Source organism: Calonectris borealis, chromosome 3 (assembly GCF_964195595.1).
Source record: "Calonectris borealis chromosome 3, bCalBor7.hap1.2, whole genome shotgun sequence".
NCBI lineage: Eukaryota > Metazoa > Chordata > Aves > Procellariiformes > Procellariidae > Calonectris > Calonectris borealis.
In genome coordinates this window covers 51377257-51392966 of record NC_134314.1, presented here as the reverse complement: position 1 = coordinate 51392966, position 15710 = coordinate 51377257, and the positions used below count along the sequence as shown (strand labels likewise).

At 47.2% G+C, this 15710-nt stretch overlaps 1 protein-coding gene across 1 annotated transcript in view; it reads left to right on the top strand.

Moving 5' to 3' along the window:
• Positions 1-15710, top strand: part of SCML4 (Scm polycomb group protein like 4) — a 73343-nt gene that overhangs the window by 13251 nt on the left and 44382 nt on the right. Inside the window, exon 3 of the mRNA XM_075148068.1 lies at positions 13140-13351. Coding sequence (XP_075004169.1) covers positions 13151-13351 — 201 coding nt within the window. The 5' untranslated portion in view covers positions 13140-13150. The remainder of the gene's footprint in view (positions 1-13139; positions 13352-15710) is intronic.

Here is a 15710-nt window from a genome sequence, read left to right as displayed (position 1 = left end):
GCTTTCCGTTAGTTGCTCTCGGAGCTGGTTTGGAAGTGTGCCTTCTACTGACTGGCACCTGCAAGCACAAACCAACTGAAAATTCATTCAATGGGACCTTTCATCTGGGATGTGTTTTTTTAAAGAACAGTGAAAGCAGACATTTAATCAGTACAATTTTGCAAAATCTATTGCCCAAGGTATGTAGACGATGGATGACACACAAGCCAGCTGGAGTAGTTTTGTTCTGAGTATTGAATTTCTAGATGATGAAAACAGGGTTATTGCCAAACACAATGTAAAAATCATCTAGAAAACAGGAAATGGTGGTTTGTTGGAGGGGGAAATGGATCAAAACAGCTCTGAAAAGTGAAGGTTATGTGTTTATTTAGAAAATTAATTTCTATATATAATCCTTTGATATAATCAAATGGGGGCAAACTTTACTCTTGTGTGCTGACTCTTTAGTAACCAGTCCCAGTTAGCAAAGCTTTGCTCCCCAGTCACAGTGAGTCACACCTTGCTAACTTGCCACATGGTGTTCCCACGGTTCAGTCCTAGGTCCAGGATATTTTGCAGTTTCCCAGCATGTTTTTAATCCAGATGTCTCCGCTCTGCGTCTTGAGAGACACCTGCAGCCTCCCCCAAAGACAGACTCAGCGTCCATGCAGACAGCAAGCCTGCGAGGGGCCAGAGCTCGCCTTCCCAAAGAGGGGAGCACCAGGGCGAAGTCACAGCTGATGGCCTGAAACACTGCCCCCAACCTCTGCCAGCCTGCCCAGCGGTCACTCAGGCAGCAGAGTTGTTCTTCTGAGGTGGGAAGTGGTGGCAGTGGGGTTCCCAAGCAGTCCTGGGTAACACAGCAGACTCAGATGCATGTGATTTTCTTGTTCCTGAACTTAGTGATTAAATGAATATCCTTTTATTTGTGCCATCCAGTTACAATGTTAAAACGTGGTTTGAATATGAACATACCTCCTGTGCGTGGAAGTGAAAGCTTTGAACATCTTCAGAAGCTGTGGTCCCTGAAGTCTCTAAAGACAGAAACATAAGAGTTTCTCCAGTTTATGCCAGAAAAGGATGAATCTTTTATTAAGTATTATTTCTCAAAATGTAATATAAAAGTGCAGCAGGTCCCTAAGGAATAAGGATAACTTTATGTGAGAAATGTGTGAAATTCCTGCCCTCTGTCTAAGATATTTCCCTATTGACTTTTGTAATATCACTTCTTCAGATTTAGGGGGTTAATTTTTTTCCTGGGACAGATATCTGTGGTAGGCATATCAGCTGGTATGCACGATCCAGCCAAGTGTGTTGGTGTTGGAGAGAAATCATCCCGCAGCCAGGGGCTGGATATTACTGGTGACAGAAAAGGAGGCAAAGCATGGGGCAGCACGGGAGCAGGGGGACTGGACTCGGCTGCCGAGCCCCCCGGGGGTCCCCAGCATGCTGCTGGGATATCATTTGCATGGGATGGTAGGAGAAGTAGTGGACTGCTTCTTCAGTGCTCAAACTGTCTGTACAGCACATTTTAATGGGAAAGCGGAGTGTCCCACCTCTTTTTCCAAAGTGGGCACATTAGCCCTGGTGAATTCATTCCGTAGACATAATTTGACAAGGAAAGAAGCACAGAAGTTTTATTCCATATTGTGGGCTCAAGAAAGGTAGGGAATGATGGGGTTGTACCCAGGACAGGAGCTGTCTCTGTGTTAAAAATGCATTTACGCGGCAAAGTCATTGAGGATGATAGTATGTAAGCCATAATGAAATGACTAGAGTAGCACAGGAGGCAACAAATGCCAGCAAAAACCATCTAGACCACCTCAAGCTGCTGATCATGACAATTTTCTCTATAAAGTTCACTCTTATTTCTTATTACACCTCTGGAGGTCCACTGGATCTGGGGAAGGCAGGGAGTTTTTCAACTTGACGCTAGTTTCTGTGCTAGTGACTCTTTCTGCTAATTCCAGATGATTTCAGGGATCAGCCCAGGTCGTGCGGCCCATGTTGGCCCCAGCGCGGCAGGCATCGCGGAAAGGCTGGGGCACCGTCGGCAGGGTTACTGGGAAGCAGATCGGTGTCCTGACAGCGTTTTGGGGGTGGAAAGTTCTTTCTCATCCCGTGCTGGGTTTAAACCACAGCCATTTCAATGTGCGTGGGAGAAAGTCACTGAGCCAGTGCCCTCATATCCAGTGTGTGAGGTTGGGATGGAGTCACTCTGTGAGGAATACACACAACATGGGAGAGCCGTGACAGCAGACGATGAGAAGCTGGGACCTCACGTTAGGTTACAGTCTGCCACCTCCTCATAACAGAGCACCCCCTTTTATAAATAGAAAAGAAGGAGAGCTCTCAACCTTCTCCACTCTGCTTAATATTAGCACCCTCCCTGGCTCTCATCCAGGCTTCTCCATTCAACTCTCCCAAAACAAATCTGCAGCTCAGGGGCCAACCTTAGCCACGTGGATGCAAGCTCCAATGTGCCCCCGAGCCCTGGAGATAGGCATTAGTTCTGCTCCTCTTTTATTTAGTAATATAGCTGTAGTTAGAGGGAATCCTGAGTGTGATGGGGACTGGAGTTTCATGCTGGGGAGTGCCCAGGTGGGGGGTGAGCGGGTCTGGGGTGAGTCTGCATCTTTTGCTGCTTTCCAGCCGTTCCATCCTGATGCAAGGAAATGTTCCCAAAAAAAGTTTTGTTGCACATTGCTCTTTACTGTAAAATGTTCATTTAAAAAAGAACCTTTATACATTGTGGTTTCCAAAAATTTCCAGCCATCTTTCATTGCAGTGTGCACCAGGCAAGTTGAGATAACCATCCCGAATCCTTGCACATCTGCTGGTTGGTATGACATTGGTGAGACTTTCTCTCCACTGCCTATTTCTATTTATTCTCCTCCGTTACCTCCGTAGAAATGTCTACAAAATCTCTCCTCAACTTGTCCTGTCCCAAATACACCTGAGAGGGATTCTGTGTGGTGAGAGGGCAAGTAGGATCTAGAAAAATAAGAAGTATGGGGACATTGCCTCTTCTCCCTGCCCATCATCTCCCACCATCTGACTTGAACACATTGACCTTCTCTGAGTTAGGTCCCTGTTCCTTCTTCCTGCTACAGACAAATGTCAAACTTTTTTCCTGCAGGAAGGGCAATGTATAGCTGGTTCAAGAAAATATTGGAAGCAGTTTAGGGAAATTATCTAGATATTTGTCTCCTTCTTTGAAGTGAGCTAGCAGCTTTGTGAGGCTTATCTGTTTATGGCAGACATAGGTTGAAGATGTCCCATAAACGTAAAAACTATAGAAAACTGGTGGGGGGAGGGGAAAAAGCAAGCACTTATAAAAGAAGAGGCCAGAGTACTGCCAGACAAGCGAGAGGGAAAAAATATGAGTATCTGCCAATTACAGACTCAGCTGGAGAACTGAAATGGCCGTAATATAAATGTTGCTCATTTCCCATTCATTTGTTCCAAATCTTTGCCCCTGAAAATTTAAGAAAGAGTAGAAAGGATCCGTGGCTTATGGGCGATGAAAGCATCTGGCTTCTGCGCGAGACACAGAAGATGAGAAAGAAAGTAACTGCATTCAAAAGAGAAGTTGGTGCTTTCTTTGCTGGTCTAAAGGTTGTAGATAAATAAGATATTGCTTTGTGTGCCTGTAGTTCAAGGAGGGTTAGCTTGTTAACCGCGCAAGTTCCCTGGTAACAAAGCTAATGGCAGGAGGGGACTTCTGGAAAGCAACCTGTAAATTACACTGGCAAAGTGTGTGATCAGAAACAAGGGCGTCTCAACTAGCAACTGCTTGGCTGAGTATGTGAAACACGATCTGCTACAATACTAAGGCCAATTTAAATTTAATTGCTGATTCAGAATCACAACCTCAGTTTTACTGGCTGAAGCCCTATCAGGGCTATAAACATTCATGTACTTACAGAAAGATTTGTTCCAGTGTCATCTAATTAATTAGTAACAGACATTTTGGGCATCTTTGCATCTCCAGCATTCGGGGTTTGGGCTGGGGAAACTGAGGCTGGAGTATCTTGGTGTTGGAAATCACGTCTGGTAGTCAGGGAGAAAAGAGCGGTGTGCTCTGCGTTACAGTCCTCCCAGTCACTGGAAAAGTCACTTGGTCCCGGATTGCAGATGGCCAGAGGCAGGGCAGCGGGGAAGCAGGTGGAGGGCCCGTGGGATGTATCTTCAGCTGATTGCAGCCTGGAAAGGTAGCAGCCTCCATTACACCTCCCTAGAGCCAGAGGGATGCTGGTGCAGGATGCAGAGTTCCATCAGCTTCCTGAGCAGGAGTGTAACAGCCTGCGGAGGCAATGGGGGAGAGGACCTACCTCCTTCAGAAACTTTGCAGCCTGTCAGCGCCGAGGGGAGGACTCAGATGAGGCGGGGAAGGTGAGGAGATGAAGTGGAGGTAGGCTGATAGGAAGGACTGGCAAACAGCACTCCTGAGATTGCAAGTCTGCAGGAGTCACTACTTGTATAATAAATACCAAACTTGTAATACTCAGCTCTCGGCCTCAGCTCTCCATCCTGTCCCTCTGAGCTTGCAGAGGGAGTTTTGCACAGCTCCTGGACTGCTCCACCAGCCATCCACTACCTTTTCCCACCCTCGGGATTTCAGGACAGGGGATTTTAAGAGGCTCTTTTTAGCAAACTGAAATGGCACCTCTAGATACCCAGATGCTGAGGCAGGAGGCCTCGGGGTAATGAGGGGAGGGACTCAAGTTGTTTTGCTGGCACCTTGTCTTGCAAATGGTAAACCACAGTCTGAGACGAAGACCTGCAAGAGGAACTCCACCCTCTCCTGCAGCTCGTCGAGGTGGGAGACTGAGTCCAGGCACTGTTTTTCTTCTTGTTTCTCTGCAATATCAGAAATGGTGCTACTAGCTGCATGTTTCTTTCACATAAGAGAAGGAGTGAGTTGCCTTTGTTTTCTTCCTTTTTTGCGCACATTTGGCTTGACCACCTCAGCAGAGTGACCCTTGCCACTCACGTAGCCACGTTGCATCCATTTTTCACATCTTTCCTTTGGTGCTCTGCCCACGCTCGCTCGCTCTCCATAAAGTTTCATTTCCTCCATTCCCCGCCACAGGCTTCTCGTCTGCAACAAAAACGTCAGGCCAAATGAAGAAAGGTAAGATCAGGAGGCGAGGCTGGCCTCGGCTGCTCCTGGGGGTCCCATTCTCGCCAGGGTTTTCAAGTTCTTCTGGCTCATTAAGCAAACCTGAGTGAGAGGGGGCACACAGCTACTGCTCTACCTGCTGTCACCAGGGTGCTATCCTTCAAAAGAACACCTCCTCAAGGACAGCACTGTCACTGCTGCTGGATTTCACTTAAAAAAAAATAATCAGGCTGTAAGGTGACACCGGGAACCATTTTTTCTTTCTTTTGCTCTTAGTAACAAGGAAAGGAGTAAACACCATCAATACTTTTTTTCTGAATTTTGAAGAAACCTGTGCTGTTTCTTACCAGCTCCCTGCCCCTTCATTAAGGCACCCAGACCATGAGAGGGAGGAGAGGGTAGGGTACAGCACTGGACGCTGCTTGCATGATGCCTGGTCCTTTCCCACCCCAACACAGTGACCGTGAAAATACCAAACACAGCTCTGCAGGACCTGCTCTCAGCAGCTGCAGGGCCCCTTCTGAAGGGGGGAGCAGCCAGCAAAGCACCCCTGGCAGAAATGTTGCTGGGTTTCTGCTGCACTGGGACACATTTGCAAGAGTAAAAAGAGATGTTTTCTTGTTTGAACTCAGTTTGATTTGGATCCTCTGGCAAATTATTTAATAAAGTACCATGCAATTGCTATTGCAGTGTAACCTTCAGCACATTTTGCAGCTGTAGACATGCAGGTAAAAAGGGCTGAAACTAGCTGCAAAGATAAATGTGCTATTTCCCAAGATGCAAACAGCCAAGCAGCAGTGTGCCAGCCATGCCCAGACTGGCTGCTGCACCTCCTTCAGTACCCAGGAAGCACGGGACAAACAGGGAGCCATTAAGAGAACAGCCCCAGGTAGTTTCCTGAGCAGAGGAGGGAGGGGTGCTTGGTTTTCTATAGTTTTGTGCCCTGCAACTGCCTGATTCTGGTGTCTGAGAGGGTGCTCTGATAGGAGCTTTTCTCAGCATTGAAGCTTTTATATTCTGTCTTCTGCTTTCACTTGTGTGCATCCTTGACATCTCATAAGATAGCTGGCCAAACCTGGGGGAGCACAAATGTGGGTCTCACATCTCTATCTTTTACACATTTCCACTACACCTGCAAACCTCTTTGCATCCCTTTGCCTCACCAAGTCTGTTTGAAATAAGTAAACAAGTCCAAAAGTCATATGGGGAGTGAAGGAGAGCACGAGTTTGTGAATACATGAACTCCTACTCTGCAGGAAAGTAGACTAAAAAAAATGCAGACCACCTTTTTGCCATGCGTGTCTCAGACACAGAATGACGGCACTGAAGGAAATCTTGCCCATCTCGCCCTCACCGGTGCTGCCGTCTCCCATAGTCTCTCTGGCTGACATGATGGCTCCAGGGCAAGGTAGACAGAGTCTACGCAGTGACGGATGCTGGTATATGCTGTTTGGGATGCTGCTACTACTTCAGTTCTATCAAGGAGAGTTAAATCTCTGCTGTGCTGCAGGGAGAAAATGATATATGGCTACCAGCTCTAACAGAAGATTACAGCTCATTAGAAATCCATGTTTTTACAGCCCAGAACAAAACCATATTCCATCCTCCTTGTATCTGCTTACAAGCTTCACTGTAGCCCTGCTCCGTGTAGGGAGTACTCACAAGTACCTCTTTTGAATACCCAAGGATCAGTCTCCTTGGCAGTGGGTCCAAGCAGAAGAAAACGTGTCTGTATTTTCTCCAGCCTTTTCTAAACGGCTTGTGAGAACGTTTAAAACACGAGATAGCTGGCAAAATTCAACCACTCTAGGAACTAAGAGGGGAAACACATTCTTTTGTCCAGGTGAGAGGTACTGAAATATTTTGCCTACTTTTCCTTGAGAAGCAACATGTGGCAGTGGTTGGGACACAGGCGACGGGAGCAGAAGGAGCCTGGACCCTGCCATCAGCCGGCCTTGTCTCAAGAAAGTCACTTTGCATGTCTGCTTCTCCTCCTGCCTCCTGGAGGGGATGCTGTAGGACATGTGGGAGAAGCGAGACACTGAAAGGGTAGAAAGTTCCTCACTCAGGACCTCGCAGGGAGTCTGAGACAAGCCCAGGAATCTCAGGTCTTTCTTACCTGCGAAGCCTGAGTTTCCACTTCCAAAAAGGCAATGATTTCTTCTGCAATGCAATGTACTGTTAACCAGAAATATCCTGAACACAGGATAAGACAGAACTGGCCATTGCGGGTAGGCATGAACAGCCAAGGGTGGGATTCACCTGGGCATTGTAGATATCTAGATCTGAGCTTGTTTTCCTGGGCTTACTTTATAAACAGAATAAACATGTATATATAGGACATCATTAACCTCATCCTAATATTGGGTCTAAAATAGACGAGTCAAACCCAAATGGGATTAGTTCTGGATTAAGACACCTAAATAAAGGTGTCTACAAGGAAGTGACAAAGCCCCCATGATAGTCAAATTGCACCTGGTCAGTGGACCCTAGAGCCACTGAGCCCACCATAAAGTACATCTGTGTCTGGGCAGCTGAATGACTGCACACCTTCAACCACATTGGCTGGATCTCCACTGATACCAAGGGAGGTCAGACATCAAGCAAACAAAGAGACACCTCTGTATAAGGGTCTAAATGTAGGTATTTAGGTCTTGTAATCTGTTATTGAATTCTTCCCTAGAACTAAATCTGGTTGCCTAGAATAGTCACCTAGTGTCACCTGAGATGACCTGAGATGCCCAAGACAGTTTGGCAGATGTGACACAGGGTGTAAGAGAGATCCCATCTGAAATGGCTGGAGGCACCTATACTGAGGTGACTGATGAACTGAGGTTTGAAATTAGGTGGGGTGAATCCCATTCTTGGTTCCCACAGCTACCACAGATATTTGTGGTGTTTGCTTCTTTAATGATTGGTTTGGGGAAATGGGCCTTCCTACTCAGATCCTGTTGGCTGGACAGTCTCAAGGGTTTTATGTAGAAATTCTCTACCTGGGGTCAAAATGGGCAAGAGAGTCACTCAGAGAAACAGCTTCTTCTCACTTCAATCCTCAAGGTAATAGGCAAGAAAGGGAAGAGCTTTGCAAATCGCTGTAGAACTTCATGCCACAGCTGAAAATTATCCTGACCTTTCTTTGAGCAATGGTGAGATGGGTGCTCTCCATGCAATGTCATTAGGCAATCACATCCAGACATGCAGAGAATATTGGTTTAATGCTTTTATTAGCAAAAATTCCTACTGTCTGCTTCACTAAACACTTACCTTTCATGTACTATGCGGTGCTGCTTTGGTATTCATGATGAAGAGATGTGTAATGCCTCATGTCCCTGAATAATACCCAAGAGGAGCACGCAGGTATAAAGCTTTGCTTCCAGATCAGGCAATGCTTCTCATTTTGCTCACCTACTCCGCAGGCCATCACCTCCGAGCAGTCACAGTCAAAGGGCTGCCCTGCTGTGCACAGAGAAGGAGGGGAAAATAGTCCTGCTACTGGCTGAAAAGTATCCCCTCCCTCCCATTTAATAACGTGATATTCCCCCGCAGAATGTGCTTTCCTGAACAACAGCTGAAGGAAAGACAGACAAGATTACAAGAAGTTTATATCTTTTCCACATACGGCTGTTGGGTATGTAGATCTGGGAGACATGAAGCTCTGCAGGAGTCAAGAGTTGGAGGCAGGGCTACAAGTGCTGGCAGGAACTCCTGGATCTGAGTCCTTCTGCAGCTGGGACCAGTGGCTGTACTGGGAGTGAAGGGCATTCTCCTTCAGCTGATGTGAAACAGGCACATTTTCTACTTGACTGTACTTTTGCACCTTCCTTTGACTTAAGGCATGAATAGCTTGTTCCTTCCCTATGCATCATCCCTGTGCCAGTCCAGGCATAGGTTTGCTTGAGACCTGGTGTAAACCAAGTTTAAATGATCATCCTCTGGAATTACCGACATAAAATTTAATGTGATATTTTTACCTTCAGCCCTTGCAGTTACTGGAGTGCAGGTTAAAAGCTGCATTTATTGCAGGCATTTATTTTTATTAAGAATGGATCTTTGCAGTCCATCAAAAATACTCAGCTTGGGAGGAAACGCACTGTGGCTCCCTCCACTACCAGCTGTAGTTGCCAGCACGGTAAGCTGTGTTGCTAATCATAGAGCATATACACCAACACATGATGTAGGGCATGCACAGTGCAAAGCATGGGCTGTTAGAAACATCCTACAGGTCACCAGTATTGGTCTAGGGCATGTTTTTCTCTCTATCCCTGGCCTTCCATGGGGGCGGACTGCTGTGCACGGGGTGCTCCTTAGGATCTTCTGAAGTCCTGGCAGAACCTCTGCTGCCCGGAGGGGGCAAGACTTCACCCTTCCTGCAGTGCTGGCCCGGGTGTCGGGGTGGGGAGAGGTGTTTCCCTGCTGCCTCCTCTCTGGGATCTGATGGGGCAATGTGGAAGGCAAGGTTGGAAATTAAATTTCCAGATGACAATGTTTGAGAGACAAGTATAGAAAGGTTACCCTGTGTCTAGCCCTGCATTAAGTGATGAGAAGCCATAAATCTAATGCAGTTTCCTGATGTTATTTTTATACTAAGAATAGGAAAGTGATAGACCTAGGTCAGACTGAAGCTGTGCCATGCTCGGCCGTCCAAAGCGAGTGGCTTAGGAACGGTACAAGGACAGGGCAGACATATACTGATTTCCCTCCCAAAATACTCTCCCGGGCTATTTGTACCACAGCGATTTGCTGAACTGAGGGAGTGCCTTTGATAGTAGCCTGTAATTTGCTTCCTTGGATTTGCCCTTAAATTGCATCAAGTTCTCTTAACTTGCCTTGAAGTCACCAAGCTTTCCAGCAGCTGAGCTGCGGGTCAAGCCCAGGCTGTGGCAGCGGGCAGAGCTGTTGCAGGAAAGTCCTTCTGAGGTAACACCCTGACTTTGTCGGGGGGCAGTCAGACAAGCCCTTGTCTCCCTCTGGCCGACCCTCAATTTGACTGCGTGTTTTTCCAGCCTGTCCAAGAGCTTTCTCCTGGCTGTAAGAGGCGGTCATGCTGTCACTCCCTGTCAAACAGAGGCAATTTTTGCTTGTCCGCTGTCTTCCCCCGCTGCTGGGGAACACACTTGCCTTCCAGGATCTGCAGCAGCGTAACACAGTAAATGCTACTAAAGGCGCTCTCCATTTCCCTTAGCATAAAAGAAAGGAGAATCAAGTCACGGTTGGGTTTGTGATTAAGCGTAATAGCAACAGCTTGTACACTGCAGTTGACTTCTTGTCTTTGCTGTATTAATTCAAATACGTTACACTGAGATCATTTTGTGCACAGTCCAGTTGGGTCTTGTGGCAAGCACACGTGGCATGGAGCTTGAGTTTTGCCAACACACCGTGTCACAAGTGTCAAGAGCAGAGAGAGAGAGAGGACAAAAAAATTGTGATTCCTAATATTTATTGTGTTTCCTGGCCACCATGTGTTTAATACTTTACCATCTGGAAAAGAAAGCAACATTTCAGTCAAAGAAGTGTTCTAGGTCAGCAGCAATTCTGCTTTGGGGGCTGTTAACTCTCAGAGTTTCTGAGGTGCCACCAGCTACATTTACCATCAAAGGAGACTACAATAAAGGCAATGCAGTGTGGTGTTCAATGCAGGTCCATATCCCCTGTCTCACAACCTCATGGCCACCAGTGGCCACCACCACAGGAACTACTGCTCTTCCCCAGGTAGGGAGCAAACCTACTGGTTTGCTGGGTTTGTCTTCCTCGGCCTCTGCCAAGCTCCTCCGCAAAAGTTCACTTTGCTGGGCTTTGTTTAAAGCAGACCAAAATGCAAAGCCTGAAGCACTAGGCTTTCATAGTGGTTTTTTGTGCCAAATCCAGTATAATCCTTGCATTTCCCTTCCCTGCTGAACTCCCTGCCCACAGCCAGCCTGTAACACAACATCCCGGGGACGTTTTGTTTTGGGAGGTGGAAGAGACACTGAGGGTGTCCCTCAGAAAGCACTATGGGGAGGAAAATGCACACTGCTGAAGACAGAAGGAAAGCGGTGATGCTCAGGATAGACGGAGCTTTTCCATTTGACTCCTGCTGTGGCAAGCCTGATGCTTTTAACCCTGAAAGTATACTCTCTGCAGTCACACGAGACTTTTATTTGGGAAAAATCAGAGCCCCGTGGCAGGCTTTCAGGTGGTTCCCGAGCTGGCTGAGCATGCCTGGAGAATGCAACCACAGCAGGCCTGGACAATATGGTAAATTAGGCACTGCAGGTTTGCTCTGATGTGATGTTAGACATTCAGTGTTTGCATGAGAGTTTTAGGCAGCCGATGTTGAAGATTGGAAATTTTATAGTCAATCTGTAAGTCCTGCCATATGTAATGGATCTGACTGAATTCAGCAGATACCCCTAGTGTTATTAAAAAAACCCAGTTTTTAATATATTGCAAATAAATGCATTTAATGAAGGGTAGGGTTGGGAGCTCTCTATTTTTCTTATATTGCAGACACAGCAGACTGTGTAAACTACTGACTGGATAAGACCGGAGAAGTGAGTCGCTTCTTAGTCAGTCATGCTTGTAAAGTTTTAACTAGGCAAAACATACTTGCCTTTGATGCAGAGAAGCCCCCAGCCGCAGACGCTTGTCACCCAGAGGCCCCTATTAAGTGGTACGCTTCCCACGATGTGGGTGAGCCACCCCGATTTCATTCCCAGCAATGTCAGCTCTGATCAGTTCGATCACACTGGGTTCTGAAATTGTGAGATTTGAAGCATAGTGAGAAATTTGTAGATTTTATAGTTTGTAGATTTTGTAAAAATTTGTAGTTGTTTGTAGTAATAAACAAACCTTTACTTGCTTTATGTTTTTTTGAGCTTAGAGGATGCTCTTGAACCACATCTTTAGGCTTTTCTCTGTAGCTGAGAGGGCTATGAGTCTGCTCTGTAAAAACAGAGAGCAGGAGTCTTCTGTTATCACTGGCCTGAGGGAGCATGAAATTGAAAACGTCAGCCATCGCAAGGCTTATCATAAAAGCATGAGAATTGCTTAGACCCTTATGTCTAGCAATGTATGCAGGCAGGACTGGGACTAGTATTCTGCCCACGCGCAGGAAAGCAGATGCCTGGACTAACCAACATTTGAAAATTTATTTCTGCAGTTGTTTTTTTTTTTAATTGACCTTGGTTAGCACGTGACCCTTGCCAGAAGCTGTGAAGAAGGCTGTATATTCCCTTGGTACTCTGTGTATGGTTGTATATTTGTTTTCTTTATTAAAACCTGGACAGAGGAAAATGGACCAGATTCCACTCCATTACCCCTGCTCAACTTAATCAGCTGCATGGAGTTGTGGCGAGATAACAGCTTTTGATGGAGTACATCCAAAAGCCCACTACTAACATGCGCGGTAACAGATGCTATAAAATTGCAGAGAGTAAATGTTTGGCAATTCACCTCTAACGCGGCTACCTGGTGCCGGCAGCCTCGTGGTCCAGTTCTGCCTCCTCGCTCAGGAGTGCTGTGTCTGAAGCGGAGGGAAGTCCATTTTGGTATTGGTAGCACTTCCGAGGTGAGGGAGGATTTGCAGAACCACAGAATGCAAGAAAAAATCAGGTTGGCAGGGACCTCAGGAGGTCAGGTACTCCAAACCTCCCTGAAAGCAGGCACTGGGGGGTGCAAGCTCAACACGTGCCTTCATCACACTTATCTGCAGGGTTAAAGTGGCCGTGGTGGGGTTCACCTGTTAGACATCTGCAACAGGGACCTCGCCACCTGAGCCAGCTCCCTGTACTGTATTCATGGTCAGCAGAAAGAAACGGGCATGAGGAGGGTTTTGTCCCGCTTTGAAGAAGCAGAGGCAGCTGTGGGCAGGTGAATCCCACCCAGGAGTGCACGTCTGCGGCGTATTTGTTGCTGCTTTATGATCGACAGTAACAGAGAAAGTGTCAGCATGAGAAAACGTGTTACTGCCCTGCGTTCGGATGAAAAACCTAAAATCAAAAATAAACAAAAAGCTTTTGTTTTTTCTTTCTTTCTCTCCCCTCTGGTTGATCGGCAGCCCCGGGGCAGATGAGCCACTTGCCGTGCCTGGCCCCCAGCCTGGCCCCCGGGGAGATGCAGTCCCCCAGAATGGCGGGGAGGAAGCGAGGGCGGCCCCCGCTCCAGCCGGCACCCATCAAAATGGCCGTTCACAACCTCTACTCGGCACCAGCTGGTGCTTTGCCGGTCATGAAGATCCCAAAGAAGAGAGGGAGAAAACCCGGGTACAAGGTAGATACGTGTTTTTCACACTCCTTCTCCACCTCCTGCTGGGTTTAATACATTTTCTCCTAGAATGTCAGGTGAAATGCAGGAACGGAGGCAAAGTTGTGCAGGTGTCAGGCAGAGCAATGCAAGAAAAGCAAGAGAAGCCGTTTTCTCTTCTACCTGAGCTGGTGAAAAATAGAGGGAATATATTTTTTTAAAGTTTACAGTTATTTTAATTTGTGTTGTTTGAAAATAACTTGTCTCCCACAGTGTTGTGTGAGATGGCTGCGCACCTTCTGGGAAGTGTTTCTCATTTGTCACTTTTTTCTTCTCTCTCACTAACAGTGATTAGAAATGAAACAAAATGTAAGGAAAAGGAAAGGAATACGGGGGAGTGGGAATAAAAGGAGAAAACAAAGCTAATTGCCAAAGGAAAAAAAAAGGGACTTTTTAGAAAGTCATGAGATCTCACTTACTAAGTGAAAGGTAGTTTTGATTAGTTGACTGCTCACTTTGGAGGAAAACGATGCCCAGCTCTCAATGAGACCCAGGTGGGGAGGCAGGGCTAGAGAAATAAAGAAACCCTGAGCGCCTGCAGCCCTTCACATGCTGCCGGCGGGCTGGGGCTCTCCCACCGTGCCCCCCTCCGGCGGGCTCAGCACCGGCAGGAGCGGGGCCACCGTCGTCCCTCAGACCGGGTGAAAATGGGACCGCGATGCTGAGTGGAGGGGAATTTATTCTGGGGACTGAAAATGAGCCACATCGTAGTGAGGGGTCTGGTTGTCAGTAGATTGCTCTGTTAATCTCTCCATCTCTGTCCGCAGACAGCTAGGGGCACCGTCCATGTTTGCTGTGCATGTTCCTTGTCTTTAACGGGAACGGGAACAGACATGCAGTCTGTTACACAAGGAGGGCAAACTGCTGTTAGAAAATAAGAGCCGCTTAAGTTCCTGATGTCAAAATAGAAAAGCGAGCAATACAAGTGGTGCATGCACAGGGCCTGTCCCAGCCTTCCCTGGAAAAGGCCTCGGCCCCGGGTGTTGCCCAGCTCCTCCCTGGGTCTCTCCGGTTCAGGGGAGGCAGCGAGGCCCCACGCGCAGCGCTGCCGGCTGAGCTCCGGGCACAGGCACCAAATGTCTCAGCTCCTTGGGTTTGGGCTTTATCTAGAGCAGGCTACGCTCATCGTTGCCCTTCCCTACTTCTCACCTCCTGCCAGACCGTCTTCTTCCTCCCATCCTCCAACCTCCATCCTCCCTCCTCTCTCTTTTCCAGGCAAGCCCTCCTCACCTTCCCTCTGCATCCCATTTCCAGAATCCCCTACTCTCTGCATCCCCCTGTGCAACACCTACTGCAGTAGCCATCAGTACCTCGGCCCTTAACGCTTTCTCCTCATCTTCTGCCTTCTCCCGTGTCTCTCCATGCTCTCCCTACTTCATCCGTACCCCTCTCTGCTATGGAGGCGCATTCTGAAGTGTGTTTCAGCACGTGCTAAGAAGCAGTTTCAGCTGCAGCTTCCCACTTCTTCTGAAAAGCCTTAACTTTGGTAACGTGAATGATATAACAGCAGCGGCCAAGCAGAGCCAACCTGACAGCGGGGTCAGGTGTCTCTCTTGGGATTACCGCAGAATTTCATAGGGCTAGTCCAAAATAGAGCTGCGTGTCCAAGCTAAGACTGGGGCAACTACTCTAGTGTTTTGTAAAATGTGCAATATGGAAATATTTATTATTTTTCACTTCAGTATTAGGTTAAAACTCTGGGACAGAAACATCTGAATATTTTACTTGAGTTACTTGTTATTACCAATAATTTAAATTATTATCAGTAATGCTGGGTCACTTATAGGCTCTTTAGATCAAAACCATCCAAGTCTGGGATAATAGTACTTTGGAGATGTGGTGAGATTGAGTCCCTGAGATGATTAAGTGATTTGCCAAATACCACAATGACCTTGTACGTGGAGTTTCAGCAGACCCCAGCCCTTCTGCCCCTGCCTGTCTTGCTGACCCCCATTTCTTATTCCGCATTTACATTTGATTTGTAATTCGAAAAAAGAAAAAAAATAGAAATTGCTGCGGAGTATTTTTTGTTCCACCCCAAATGCACTCATCCACCTGTGAAAAAGCCCTTCACCAATCACCACATATTTGGAAGTGGGAGAAGTGAAAAGGGAAACTTGAATTTCCTAAAATGCTGCAGTAACATTGCACTTCGGACCTAGGTGGCCAAGCAGTTGATTGCCGTTGCCCCCTCCTCTTCCAAAGGGAATCTTCCCCCACACTGGGTACCATACACGTCTCCTCCCCGTCCCCAGGGATTTAGTGAGGAGGTGATGGCATCCCTCCTTCGGCGGTGAATCCCGGACGATGTTATTTCTCAGTGAGT